This window comes from Ostrea edulis, chromosome 6, assembly GCF_947568905.1.
Source record: "Ostrea edulis chromosome 6, xbOstEdul1.1, whole genome shotgun sequence".
NCBI classification, from domain to species: domain Eukaryota; kingdom Metazoa; phylum Mollusca; class Bivalvia; order Ostreida; family Ostreidae; genus Ostrea; species Ostrea edulis.
Window position 1 is genome coordinate 10,217,545 of NC_079169.1, and position 13,029 is coordinate 10,230,573.

General features: G+C 34.1%; 1 protein-coding gene across 1 annotated transcript; it reads right to left on the minus strand.

Moving 5' to 3' along the window:
• Positions 1 to 2,538: 2,538 nt before the first annotated feature.
• Positions 2,539 to 5,780, minus strand: LOC130047124 (perlucin-like). The gene is made up of 6 exons (XM_056141514.1): positions 5,700 to 5,780; positions 4,648 to 4,702; positions 4,184 to 4,263; positions 3,976 to 4,063; positions 3,425 to 3,638; positions 2,539 to 2,677 (listed from the first exon to the last, which is right to left on the minus strand). The coding sequence occupies exons 1-6, from the start codon at positions 5,700 to 5,702 to the stop codon at positions 2,650 to 2,652; spliced, it is 468 nt and encodes a 155-aa protein (XP_055997489.1). The 5' UTR covers positions 5,703 to 5,780; the 3' UTR covers positions 2,539 to 2,649.
• Between the last annotated feature and the right edge of the window lie 7,249 nt (positions 5,781 to 13,029).

The window sequence follows — 13,029 nt, forward strand, 5'->3', positions numbered from 1 at the left end:
GCAGTAGGTCAGATGTCTTGCGGCTGTTTGTGCTGTATATTAAGTTTAATTTAGCACAATAGCTTCTCTGGGTAAATTTAACATATCCTAGGTCAGGTCATGGTCAAGAAGCCAATTCTTTTATTAATTCTATTAGACTGCGGATAACTCCGTTTACCTGATCAGGATATGGGGCTCACGGCGGGTGTGACCGGTCAACAGGGGATGCTTACTCCTCCTAGGTACCTGATCCCACCTCTGGTGTGTCCAGGGGTCCGTGTTTGCCCAACTATCTATTTTGTATTGCTTGTAGGAGTTATGAGATTGATCACTTTTCGTTATCTTCACCTTGCATCACAACCATTGATGAAATACATCTTTTTTTCAAGCAAATTCAACATATGTTTGATTGTCAAATTTTCTGAATGTTTGTCTGTGCACTTCGGGTACTAATTCAGAAGCTTTTAAGATAACGGCCTTGAGTTTGTATAATCTGAATTCTCAGCTATGACCAGCACCGAGGAACATCGACCGGCCGGTTTGATAATCAAAACACTCCGTAACAAAGCGGACCAAACTTGTCATTTCAAATTTTCTGCAACTTTTTCAAATTGAGAAAACTATTTATCAACTGATTTTTCTTAAAATTTGGGAACTAACCTGATATTTTTTTTTTTTTTAGCTGAATTGGATTCATTTCTGACAAGTCAGTGATTTTTTGGGGGCCAAAATGCCACCGACATTCGGCTGTTTCCCCTCACAAAATTAGCTAGTTTTCCCCAATTATATCTATGTGTTTTCCCCAATTTTTAATCTAGGGAAATTAGGCCATTTAAAAAAAAAGGTTACCGTATATTGCTGACAAAGAGTAAATACGTTTTTTTTCTTCTGTTTTATTCTCCAAACCACTGCACATGCAAAAAGCTTTTGTAAAGAATATGTAAAACAATGAAGGCATCCATATAAGCAGATATGCAGCGAAGTATATAGTTTCCAGATACACATTACGCCATATTGTCACGTTCATGTTTGGCCGCCATTATATGTACGGTCAGGCTAATAACAGGAAGTGGCCAACAGTATAGGGTTTTACTAAAATCCGAAAAATACAAACAGGAGAGACATTCTGGAAACTTGATTATTAATATAATATTTACAAGATTATGAGTACAATTGCTGGTGAATTAATAATTTATTATTTTCTTTATGATATTAAACAAGAAGTACTTCTTAGAAAAAGTTAATGATATTTATACAAGGTGTGACTTCCAATACATATTTATTTTATGATTTTAAATCAGATCTGAAATAAACCTCAACCAAAAATTTGATTATTTTATGCATCTTTACCATTTTAATTTACTGTGAGTGATTTTTCCCAATTTGAGGAAAATGTCGCTAATTTTTCCCAATTTAAAAGGAAATTGAAAAACCCCAAAAAATCACTGCAAGTACAATTTCAGAATTCTGTTGTAATTTGAATTTTTCTAATTCAAATTGTCTTAAACTTTCTCTCTCTGCTCTTTCATTTTCTGCGTTTTTCTCGCTCAAATTGTCTTTCATTTTCTTTTACTTTCTCCGCTCTGTCACACTCTTTTCTTTCATTTTGCAGTTTGCATTTTTTCAAATTCTGTCATTGTTTTGGTTCTGCTGGTTGTTTCGGAAAATCATACGACTCAAAAATATTTTCCTCTACAAGTATTTAGTGACCGCAACTTAAATATCTTGTTTACGCATTGCATATTTAATCTCTAACCCGAAGTGAGCACCTAAACTTATCAACTCATCCTTTTTAACGCACCGAAACCTCAATTTTCGGCGAGTTGAGAAAATTTGTGACTGAAAACATGGTAAGTTCTGCTGTCTATGAAATTCAATAATTCACAAAAGAAATGAAATTGATATCTTGAAAAATGCGGTATATTTGTTTTTTTTAAATTCTTATCCTGGATGACCCCCCCCCCCCAATCCCCCCCCCCCCCCCAAATTCTGTTATGGGTCAGAAGTAACCCTTGAGAATATAGCAGCAGAATTTACTAACAAAGGCAATCAAACAATTAACAAGATTTATCTACAATTAATTATTGAAAGAAAATTGTAACAACAGCAAAATACTAATTTACGGTAGTTGAACAATAAATATAAAAATCCGTGCGGAACTGAATCTACACACACAAAAGAGTTAATTAAAATATCCTAGTTCCCAGTTATAAAATAATCCAAATGCCGAAAGTGCTTGTCTAACCAGAGGTTTCTTCCCCATAAAAATTCACAGTGTATTTAGAGTAAAAAAGAATTTCCTAGTACAATCTTGAAATACAGTGATGCAATCATTACGTCATCTTTCTTCTAAAGAAGTAAACTCGAACTCTAGAACAATCTAGGTCACATGTGTCGATTGAGTGCAGGCAGTACACGTTAAGGAGTAAATATCGAACTCTAGACCGCCGTAAAATGGCTGAAAACGGCGTAAAACCATAGTCAATCAATCAATCAATTAATCGAACTTTAGAAAAATCTAGGTCACAGGTGTTAATTGAGTACAAGTATAACACAACAAAATTTATATATTTTCATTTTTGAAGAAAGACAACTGACTCCTGGTCTGTGGATAATCCTCTATTTTTCTTCTTCTAAATTTGAGTCATTGTTTGTTAAATCCAAGACATATTATCCAATAAGATCTGAATCAGATGATCTACAATGCAAAAATAATTGGCATAAAACAATGAATGCATAATATAATTGCTTATCACTAATATCGCGCCACCACGAGCTATTCTATAGCTGTTAAACCTATTGACTAACAAAAGCGAGAATGTTTAGAAAATAAAATATTACAATGATATTCCCAAAAATCACATATAAATTTAATGTGCATATAAGCATTAATCTTTATTCATTTATTTATTTTACAACACACCTTTGGTGTGTCCAGGGGTCCGTGTTTGCCCAACTATCTATTTTGTATTGCTTGTAGGAGTTATGAGATTGATCACTGTTCGTTATCTTCACCTTGCACAAGAAAAATTATCCACAACGAGCTAACTCACATAGTGACGTTTACATTATTTTTGTGTGACATTGTGATTAATGATCAAATAAATCACAACTTTAAAATTTTGTCTTGGCAAAATGATGTTGCAATATATTTGTAGATATTCAAAATATAAGGATTTATTGCAGACTTGACATCAGCGAAAGTAAATGATCGAAAACAAAAATGCAGTTCCTACTAAGTATCATACCCTTCTTCATGTTGCCACATCTCAAAATCATGTTACCACATCATAGAATCATGTTGCCACATCTCAGAATCATGTTACCACATCATAGAATCATGTTGCCATATCTCAGAATCATGTTACCACATCTCAGAATCGTCAGTCATCGTATTCAATAGACAAAAATAAGTGCATGCTGCAGGTTTTCATTAATAACTTACTTAACGTCCGTTTCACAAATGAATTTAGCTGGCGATGAGCAGACATAGTCTCCCCAGCGTCCGTGAAAACCCTTCCACAATACCACACAGTTTTCATTGGTATACTGGTTGGGTTCACCGGGCATAAAATCGTTAAAAGTGATTTCAGTCTGGTCAGAATATTCCCATCTTCCTTCCTCAATGATATCAGATATACCGATCCAAAAATTTCCTCCTGTTTCCACAAAATATGTATCAGAAAAACTAAAGAAAGACCATGTTCATCACAAGGCATGCATATTCTATTCATATATTTAGTGCTACCCCGCCCACCTGAATACCGGTTGTTTGTTATTGTTATCGTGCAGAATTAATTATCAGCCAAACACAATATTTCATAAAGAAAATGTCTCAATACGATATGAGCTGTATATTAAATGGCTCAGCCACTAACTAAAGTCTTGTACTCAAAATGAAGAAATGCACTAGTTTGTGTTTCCATTCAGTAGGACATTAATTATAATCAAGAAATAAATACCGGTGTGATCTTTATACCGGTGCGACCTTTATACCTTGGGATTGGCTGTGGCTGATTAAAAACTTGGATTCAGCTGCAGTTCTTGGTTCGGCCAGCTTGGAATGGAATACACTACAAACGCCCTGAAATATCGAAAATACAAAGGAAAACATAGCGACCAACCACTGTGTAAAATTTACATCCGTTTTGATGATATAATATTGTTTCAGTGTTATAGAAGTATAAAATAAGATAAAACTCACAGCAGCATCTGCCCAGCTGTCTAGTGTATGGCTGAACAAATAACATTTATCTTGAAACTGTATCCAGCCCACATTACATCCTATTCAAGAGTATAAAAATAATGTAATCGCAAGCGAATTAGCTATCCAAATTGGCATCATTGCAATGTTTGCAGAAAAGGATATAAATGTATCAATACACAACTAATACATATACATATCTCGATACACAAATAGAATATATATATATGTATCTATATACAACTAGAATATATACATGTATCTATATACAACTAGAATATATGCATGTATCAGCATACAATTAAATTGATTCAATTTTTGAATTGACATAGACTGACTACCTCTTTATAAAGCATGCATTTTTTTCTCAAAACAAAATAATTTTCAAATAATAACATCCATAAAGATTCCTTTACGATGTTGTTCGAAATGCAGTAGTGTTAAAATAGTTGTAGTGTGCTTACCGTGACATGATGTGAAACCAATAAACAACAAAATGGAAAGCAGTTTCATCTTTATCTGAAGAATGGAAGACACAGTTTTCGATGTTTGATATTATCAGCATGTTATCATGTCTTTACCTCTCTAACCTACACATGTAGTGAGGACATGAAACATAAGACACATTTCACACTTTACAATTTCACCCTAATCGTTTCAGACAATAATGAATAGAATAAGAGGCCTAGGAATTGCGTATTGTGGAATCCTCATTGTTCGTGGAGGATTGATGTTCGTAGATTTCGTGGGTTACTCTTACCCACAAATTTACGTCTCCTCGAACATAATTTTAGACTAAGTAGAGTTATCTTTCCCAGTGACATCGTGTCATTTACCCACGAAATTACATACCCACGAACGAGCAAACTCTTGCTTACCCACGAACATTGGCCCCCACGAATTAAACTGATTCCACAGTAGCTGTATATGATGTATTTATCTTATTCTTAAGTTTATATGGATGTGAGAGTGGAACGGGAGAACAGACTTGGATTTCTTGAAAAAGTTGGAGGTTCTTTTTTATTTAAGCAGTCAAAATTTGAGAAAAATCGAAGTCTTAAGTCCAAGTTTCGAATTAAATTTTAAGTTCGAAAATTCCAGACAAGGGTTCAAATCGAGGCTTATTTACACACGACCACGATCAAAATCTGAATTGGATTGTCTAAAACGAAAAACCATTTCCACTTAAAATCTACTGCTAAAATTGATTTATATCCTTTTATTGATGGTACAATATACATGTATATCAGCATATCTATCAGCATGACGTCAACACATTTGACAAGAAAACCACTTCGCGGTTGTCGAAAAGAAATACCAGACACTGAATAGCCTTGGACAGTTAAAACTATCAATAAGTGTTCATTTGTAATCTCCAGACTTCGTAATGATTAGGTAAACTGCGAGTTGACCAGAGACGTAGGTGCCCTCGCTCAAGTTGTCAATCCCGAAAATGCTGTCGTCAAAATATATAATAATGATAACTAAATGTCACAAAATGTACCACAAAACGTACCATGATCAAAAAGAATAAATCCCAAATCAGTCTGACTTTGGAGACCCTTAACACGCTGTTGCTTGGTCTCTGTGTAAGAACTGAGTGCAGATAACGAACAGTGACTAATTCATATAAATCCTATAGGAAATTTCAAAATTTATAAGAAGGGCAAACACGGATCCCTGGACATACCAAAGATGGAATGTTTATTTTTTTATTGACCAAAGGAGCCCTGTGGCTCATAGGTACACTGTGTACAATACAGGCAAATGGCAGAGGATTCAGAATTATTACAATATATAAACATATAATATCAGACAAATAAATTTTGAAACAAATAAATCTAAGCAACGACAAAAGAAACCTCATGAATGACAGTTAACAGATAGTGCTTCTCTTTGTTTTGTAGCTTTCACTAAATACTGACAAAGCTTATGAATAGTTTTATAGCTTTCACTAAATACTGACAAAGCTTATGAATAGTTTTATAGCTTTCACTAAATACTGACAAAGCTTATGAATAGTTTTATAGCTTTCACTAAATACTGACAAAGCTTATCAATAGTTTTATAGCTTTCACTAAATGCTGACAAAGCTTATGAATAGTTTTATAGCTTTCACTAAATGCTGACAAAGCTTATGAATAGTTTTAAATTTATATACACTAAGAAGTTCTACAAGTTTGAAAAAGAAAGGTTTTTTGTAGTAATAAGGTTTGATGTAAAACTTATACGGTACCAATTTTGATACACCAGATGCGCATTTCGACAAATTATGTTTTAAATGACGTTTTATATAGAGCTATTATAGGCAAAAACAATGCGCCAAAAAAGTGGAGTCAAATTCGTTCAAGGATAAGAGCTATGCATGAGGGAGATAATCCTTAATTTTGAAATGAATTTCTAAATTTTATAACAGCAATTAAATATACATCCGTATTTTCAAGCTAGTAACGAAGTACTTAGCTACTGGGGTGTAGAGACCTTCGAGGACTAACAGTCCACCAGCAGAGGCCTCGACCCAGGGGTCATAATGTAAAACTTATACGGTATCAATTTTGATGCACCAGATGCGCATTTCGACAAATTATGTCTCTTCAGTGATGCTCAACCGAAATGTTTGAAATCCGAAATAACTATGACGTTTTAGAGCTATTATAGGCAAAAACAGTGTGCCAAAAAAGTGGAGTCAAATTCGTTCAAGGATAAGAGCTTTGCGTGAGGGAGATGATCCTTAATTTTGAAATAATGTGCAGAAATTCGATATTTGCATAATAATGACTTTTCCTTGTGTGAAAATCGCTTTACAAGATATCTCTGTAAACCAAATGGATCAATTATTTCTTTTTATAAAATACATTTCGATGAAATTTCAAAAGCACTAAAACAACTTTGTATAAATGCATCGGTGAGACGCTGTTCCACAAGAAAAGAAAAATGATTAACATTACCAACATTTTTCTGTTCCCAAAAAGTTCAAAGATCCAAGCAGTAAAGTTCTTTTCTAACTAGTTTGTACAGTTTTCTTTTTGAGTATTGTATTCAAATAGCAATTGTTCATAACACGTTTTTAATATACAATTATTTGTATTAAGCAAATTACACCAATATTTCAAAATTCGAAGTTTCCTTTGGACATAAATTGGACATCTGCCAAATTCAAAATAAACCATTAGATTATTTGAAGATTTTCGAAGCAACATAATTTTCTTTTCGTTTCACATCCATAATGAAGAGCAGAACTTACATATGTATCAAATAAAGAAAGTGTAGTCTCAACATTCAAATTGTTCTCTTTCACCCTTCTCCACGAAGAGAATGTACAGTTTTTAGCTTTGGTTGCAATTGATTTCTGCTTACAGTCAAATTTACCGTTGTATTCAAAATCCACACCTAGATACGTAAATACGTCAACAATATCAATCTCAACATTATTGTAAAAACACTTTTCAAAATCTCTAACTTTACCACCATTTCGAAAAAAAACTACCATTTTTGTTTTGCTGATGTTTACCTCTAATTTCCAGTCATCTGTATATGACTTTAAAGTATCAAGCATTTTTTGCAATCCCTGTACACTTTCTGAGAAAATAACAGTATCATTCGCATATAAAAGTAAAAATAGATTCAAATTCTGAAGCGATAAACTTTCACAACCACTAATGAGCATTTATTTCTCTAAATCATTGATAAATAATGAAAATAGCATTGGCGAGAGAGCTTCGCCCTGCATAAGACCTGTTTGTAAAGAAAAATATTCAGACAATTGACCATTAACTTTCACACAACTTTTCACTTTACTATACATAGACTTAATAATATCAAATAATTTTCCGTTGATACCATATTTCATTACTTTATACCATGTCCTACTATGTTCAATACTGTCAAACGCTTTTCTATAATCTACGAACGTCTAACAATATAGACTTTTTTTTTTCACTCAAATTCTTAGCAATCAATGAGTATAGAATAAAGATAACATCTCTAGTTCCCGAACCAGGTTTAAAATCGAATTGTGCATCACTAACAATTGTATTTTCTTCACTCCATGCTAGTAAACGTTTGTTCAAGATAGATGTAACCAATTTTGATAAATGACTTAAAAGAGTTATCCCCCGATAGTTATCTGGGCTACTGTTATCACCCTTTTTGTATATAGGTACAATAATGCCTTGTGACCAAGCAGACGGGTAACAACCTGTATTTAAAATAGCATTAAATAACTTTTCCAGAAGAGGCGAGAAAAATGTTGAGAAGTTTTTGAAAAATTCATTAATAACATGATCAAAACCAGGTGACTTATCTACCTTAGAGTCGGAGATAGCAATAGTAATTTCGTCTATTGTAATCGGTTTATCCAATTCTTGATAGATTGACGGTTCGGGTACTTTCGGCAAGTCTATTACATGGTCTGTCTGATCACTCGCAGTAATGTTTTTGAAATGTTCATAAAAATAATTTGTCATTAGAGTTGTATTTACTTTATTCCTAGCGCCTTTGAACATGCGGTAAAAAATTTGGGGTAAGATACGCGAAGCACCTCTAGTTGGTTTCCCTCGTGTCGTTGATATTTTCGTTTTAGCCGATTTTCTACGGTTTTATATTTCTTTTTAGAAGCAACGAGTTTTTCATGATTATCCCATGTCCTAGAGCAATTAAAGATAGCCAGATTTTTCCTGTATTCTTTAAGTAAGGTTCTACATTGATTATCAAACCATGGTTTGTCTCCTGAATAGAACGTTTTTATTGTGTTTTGGTCTTTTTCGCAGAATGTTTCCAAAATCGTATCGGTGAAATACTTTATCGAACTGTTGACGCCGTCAGGTGATTCGTCGATGATTTCCAAGGAAGATTTTATATGAGGCGCACAATGGATCATGGTTTTTTTTTTTTTTTAAATTTCCTCTACTGAATTAATATCCCATGATACTTTTATTGTTTTCAAATGATGTGTGCGGTCAATGCTGTGGTCATCTTTGGTTTTTAATTTTTTTTTTGTTTTTAATGTGAGCTATTGGTGCATGATCAGAATGCATATTGAAATCGTCAACATTGAAATTATACAATTCATCTCGCAAGAAATGATCTTCAACAAGTGCATACTCTATCAAACTAGTTCCTCTTGAATTACAGAACGTTACTTTCCCAGTTTTTATATATCTATATCTCTCTTACTCCTCCTAGGCACCTGATCCCACCTCTGGTGTGTCCAGGGGTCCGTGTTTGCCCAACTATCTATTTTGTATTGCTTATAGGAGTTAGAAGATTGATCCCTGTTCGTTATCTTCACCTTGCATCTACCATTAAGAATTCTCAATTCGGAAATCTTGTTCCTTTATTGTTTGTTCGAGAGATCTCTGAATGTTCCAGCTACATATTTTGATATGATATTCACATGAACCCTCCTTGCTCTCCTAATCTACGTTGTTTGGCGGTTTGACTTCTTTCCCATCAATATAGAGTTTGTTCACAACTAAGTTCGCCCTCTGGTTGTTTTTTCTGGCCTCTTTTTATTAAGGGTACAGTCTTTTTCGTGTTTCAAGAATCTCCGTAGGGAACTGTTCCCGAACAAAATAGTTTGTGCCCTTCAGATTTTTTGAATGGGATCTAACAATTTCTTTCTCTTTATGGAAACTGAACTTTGCAATAATTTTCCTATGGTTTTTCTTGTTCACAGTTCCTGATCTGTGTACTCTCTCAAAGCTGATTGTTTTGGTAAATTCACTGTCTACTCTCATATCATTCTCAATAAATTCATATAAGATTTGTTCTGTGTCCACGGGTTTTTCATTTGGTTTTTCGGGTATATTGAAAAATACCAAATTGTCTCCCATTGTTCTAGTTGTCAGGTCCAAAAGCTCATCTTTTGGTTTGGTTAAATCAGCTTTAATTGCGTTTGTAGCATCTCCCAAGGTGTCGGAGCTTGATTTACTTGATTTACGAAGGGCCGTGAGAGCGGAGCTCTCCCTATAGGTAACACGTATATACATGTTTAAAAGGAAAATATAAGAAAATAATGAAAAATTAAACCATACCTATGGAACTCGAAAAGTTTGGTACTAATGGCGTCGATTCGAATATTAGCGCGTGAACATGTATTTCTCCATTTTGAATCTCGTCTGCCCTAGTTCACGTCGTTCTGAGATGTTACATAAAATTCGTAAAAGCATGTAAATCTTATTTTCTTAATTATATATAATCACTCCACGATTAACCCATGTTTGGTTCAAACGCTATGTTTGTAAATTTGCTAAATAACGACGCTGAATCTGATGTCACAATGTACTGTTTACATCAATTGCGATATATTTCCCGCGTTCAATATATAGGCGGATCAAATATCCAAAATTAGGATGCTTTGATAGAGCTCCGTCCTCGTGCTAACTTCGGGTTGTTTTTGTTCTGTTTTGGATATAGATACTAATGCCAAAATTTGTTTGCTTCGCCCTCAAACACGGTCACGCCGTAAAACATCCTATCAGAGCGCCTACGCTTAGTATTATCACCTCTATCTTTATCTCTATATCTATCCTCATCAGTCTTTATAATATTTGATATCTTTGTAACGTTAACTACACTACACACATGTGTTTGTCGGTGTTTATATTTCAATGCCACGCTTCAACGGTTTGATGTTACTTGTATGCTTTCCAGGCGTAAATAAGTGAAACAAGTATGAAATCAGTTTCAAATTTCAAATTGTCAAAAATAGTTCTTTACCCACACCTTTTTGTTCCTGTTCACACCTTTTTTGCTGAATTCCATGAACTCTGTATGCCACTACCCGAAACCAAGTATAATTTGCTTAACGGAACAGGTCCGCCATTCGCCACGCTTGGAATCGGGTGTCTCGAAGGAGTTAACATCTCTTGTTGACCGGTTACACCCGCCGCGACCCTAATATCTTAATCAGGTAAACAGAGTAACCCGTAGTCAAAATCAATATATAAAGAACAGCCTAACAATTGCTATAAAATATGTCAGACAGCATTTCACCCAGTGAATTGTATTTGTAAATCATATCATTTTAACAATCGTTGAATATCAGAATGTTGACTTTAAACAATACCGTTCAATCCCCTGTAACATCAAACATGAATATGGAATATCGACATAACCCACACCATTCAACGTAACAACATACAAACACCATACAACATAACCACTTATTATACATTTGTTATATAATACAGGATCTCTGCATCCCTGATATAAACATAGACACGCGCCCTTTATCCCACACCCTGTATCAGCACCCTTTATTTCACTCCTTACCGTACGTTTCTGGAACACCTCTGTAGGTTTCATTTGGACTTTTTCCGCTTGGAAGCAGATGATATGATTTTGTAAACAAATGGAGAAAGATAGAAATAGGAGAGAGAACGTTGGAATAGTTAGCGAGGAGAATTGGAGAACTTGAGGAATTCATCGAGTTGGTCAAGATGTAACAATAATTTTTAGCAAATAGTAATACCAAACTATAAAAAATTGAAACAATTTATCTAAATTGCTACATTATGTCATACACCGATACATATATTCATTGGATATCTTAAATCATTCAAAAACAGTAATCGTTGTTTTTAACTTTTATCCCTTAATGAGCCCTAACAATTCACTATTTTCAAATATATAATAAAAACAACAATACATGGCCAAATCTGCATCACACTACATATCAAGCCTCGACCAATATCAGCCCTTGGGCCAACGGCCCTCGGGCTGACATTGGAGTCTTGGGTTGATTTGGAGTGTGATACAGATTTGGTCATATATTATTCTCTATATACAATACGGCATAACAAAATAAATCACAATGTGATCAATAGCAAGGTCCCTTTATTGTTTTTAATCGCAGGAAAACTATTTCAATCTTCACATGGAAACATCGTTTTTATTTGACGTAATTCGGAATAAACGTACAATGGCTACATGACAAGATACACAGTAGCTGTAATACTTATCGATATTCCCACGTTATTCGACCTGAAGGATGGTTGTCGTATGTGGGTTATCTAATGTATTTACATAGTGCACTAAGTATTCGTGTTTATCTCAACTTTTGGAGTAACTAATAGGATTTTAAAGTAACAGATCTTCTACAGGACGTTTTTCACTGCAAGGACACATATATATGAATCATCTGCAATAAAACATCATTGTGCTAAAACAGAACTGAATAATACAATTCGGTTTGGTGTGTGTTATAGATTTTGCCATGTATTGTTGTTTTTATTACATATTTGAAAATAGGAAATTTGAAGGGCTCATTAACGGATAAAAATTAAAAACAACGATTACTATTTTGAATCATTTAAGATACATGTATCGGTTTGTGATATAAGATAGCAATTTAAATAAATTGTTTCAATTTTTTATAGTCTAATATTACTATTTACTAAAAATTATCGTTACGTTTTGACAAACTCTATTTATTCAGACTATTCCTCAACTTCTCCAGTTCTCCTTGCTAACGATTCCAATGTTCTCTTTCCCATTTTAATCTCTCTCCATTTGTTTACAAAATTATATCGTCTGCTTCCAAGCGGAAAAATTCCGAAGTACTCCGAATGAAAACTACAGACTGAGGTGTTCCAGAAACGTACGATGAGGGGTGAAATAAAAGGTAAAATAAAGGGTGCTGATCAATACAGGGTGTATGATAAAGAGTGCGTGCCTGTGTTAAGCTACTGACAAACAAGTTGATGGTACAGGGGTTTCAACAGTCTCGATTGAAGTCAGCATTTCGCAAATTCTATGGTCGTTATAACGATCTATTTTGTCAATACAACCTATCATTGGGTCAAATGCTGTCTGACGTGTTTCATACCGATTGTTAAGCCGTT

Bases quoted from the DNA above. Each gene is read 5' to 3' on its own strand.
- LOC130047124 (XM_056141514.1), bottom strand. The intron at 4,264-4,647 runs GTAAGCACACTA...ACTCTTGAATAG, and splicing joins TGGTTTCACATCATGTCACG to GATGTAATGTGGGCTGGATA. The intron at 4,064-4,183 runs GTGAGTTTTATC...TCGATATTTCAG, and splicing joins ACAGCTGGGCAGATGCTGCT to GGCGTTTGTAGTGTATTCCA.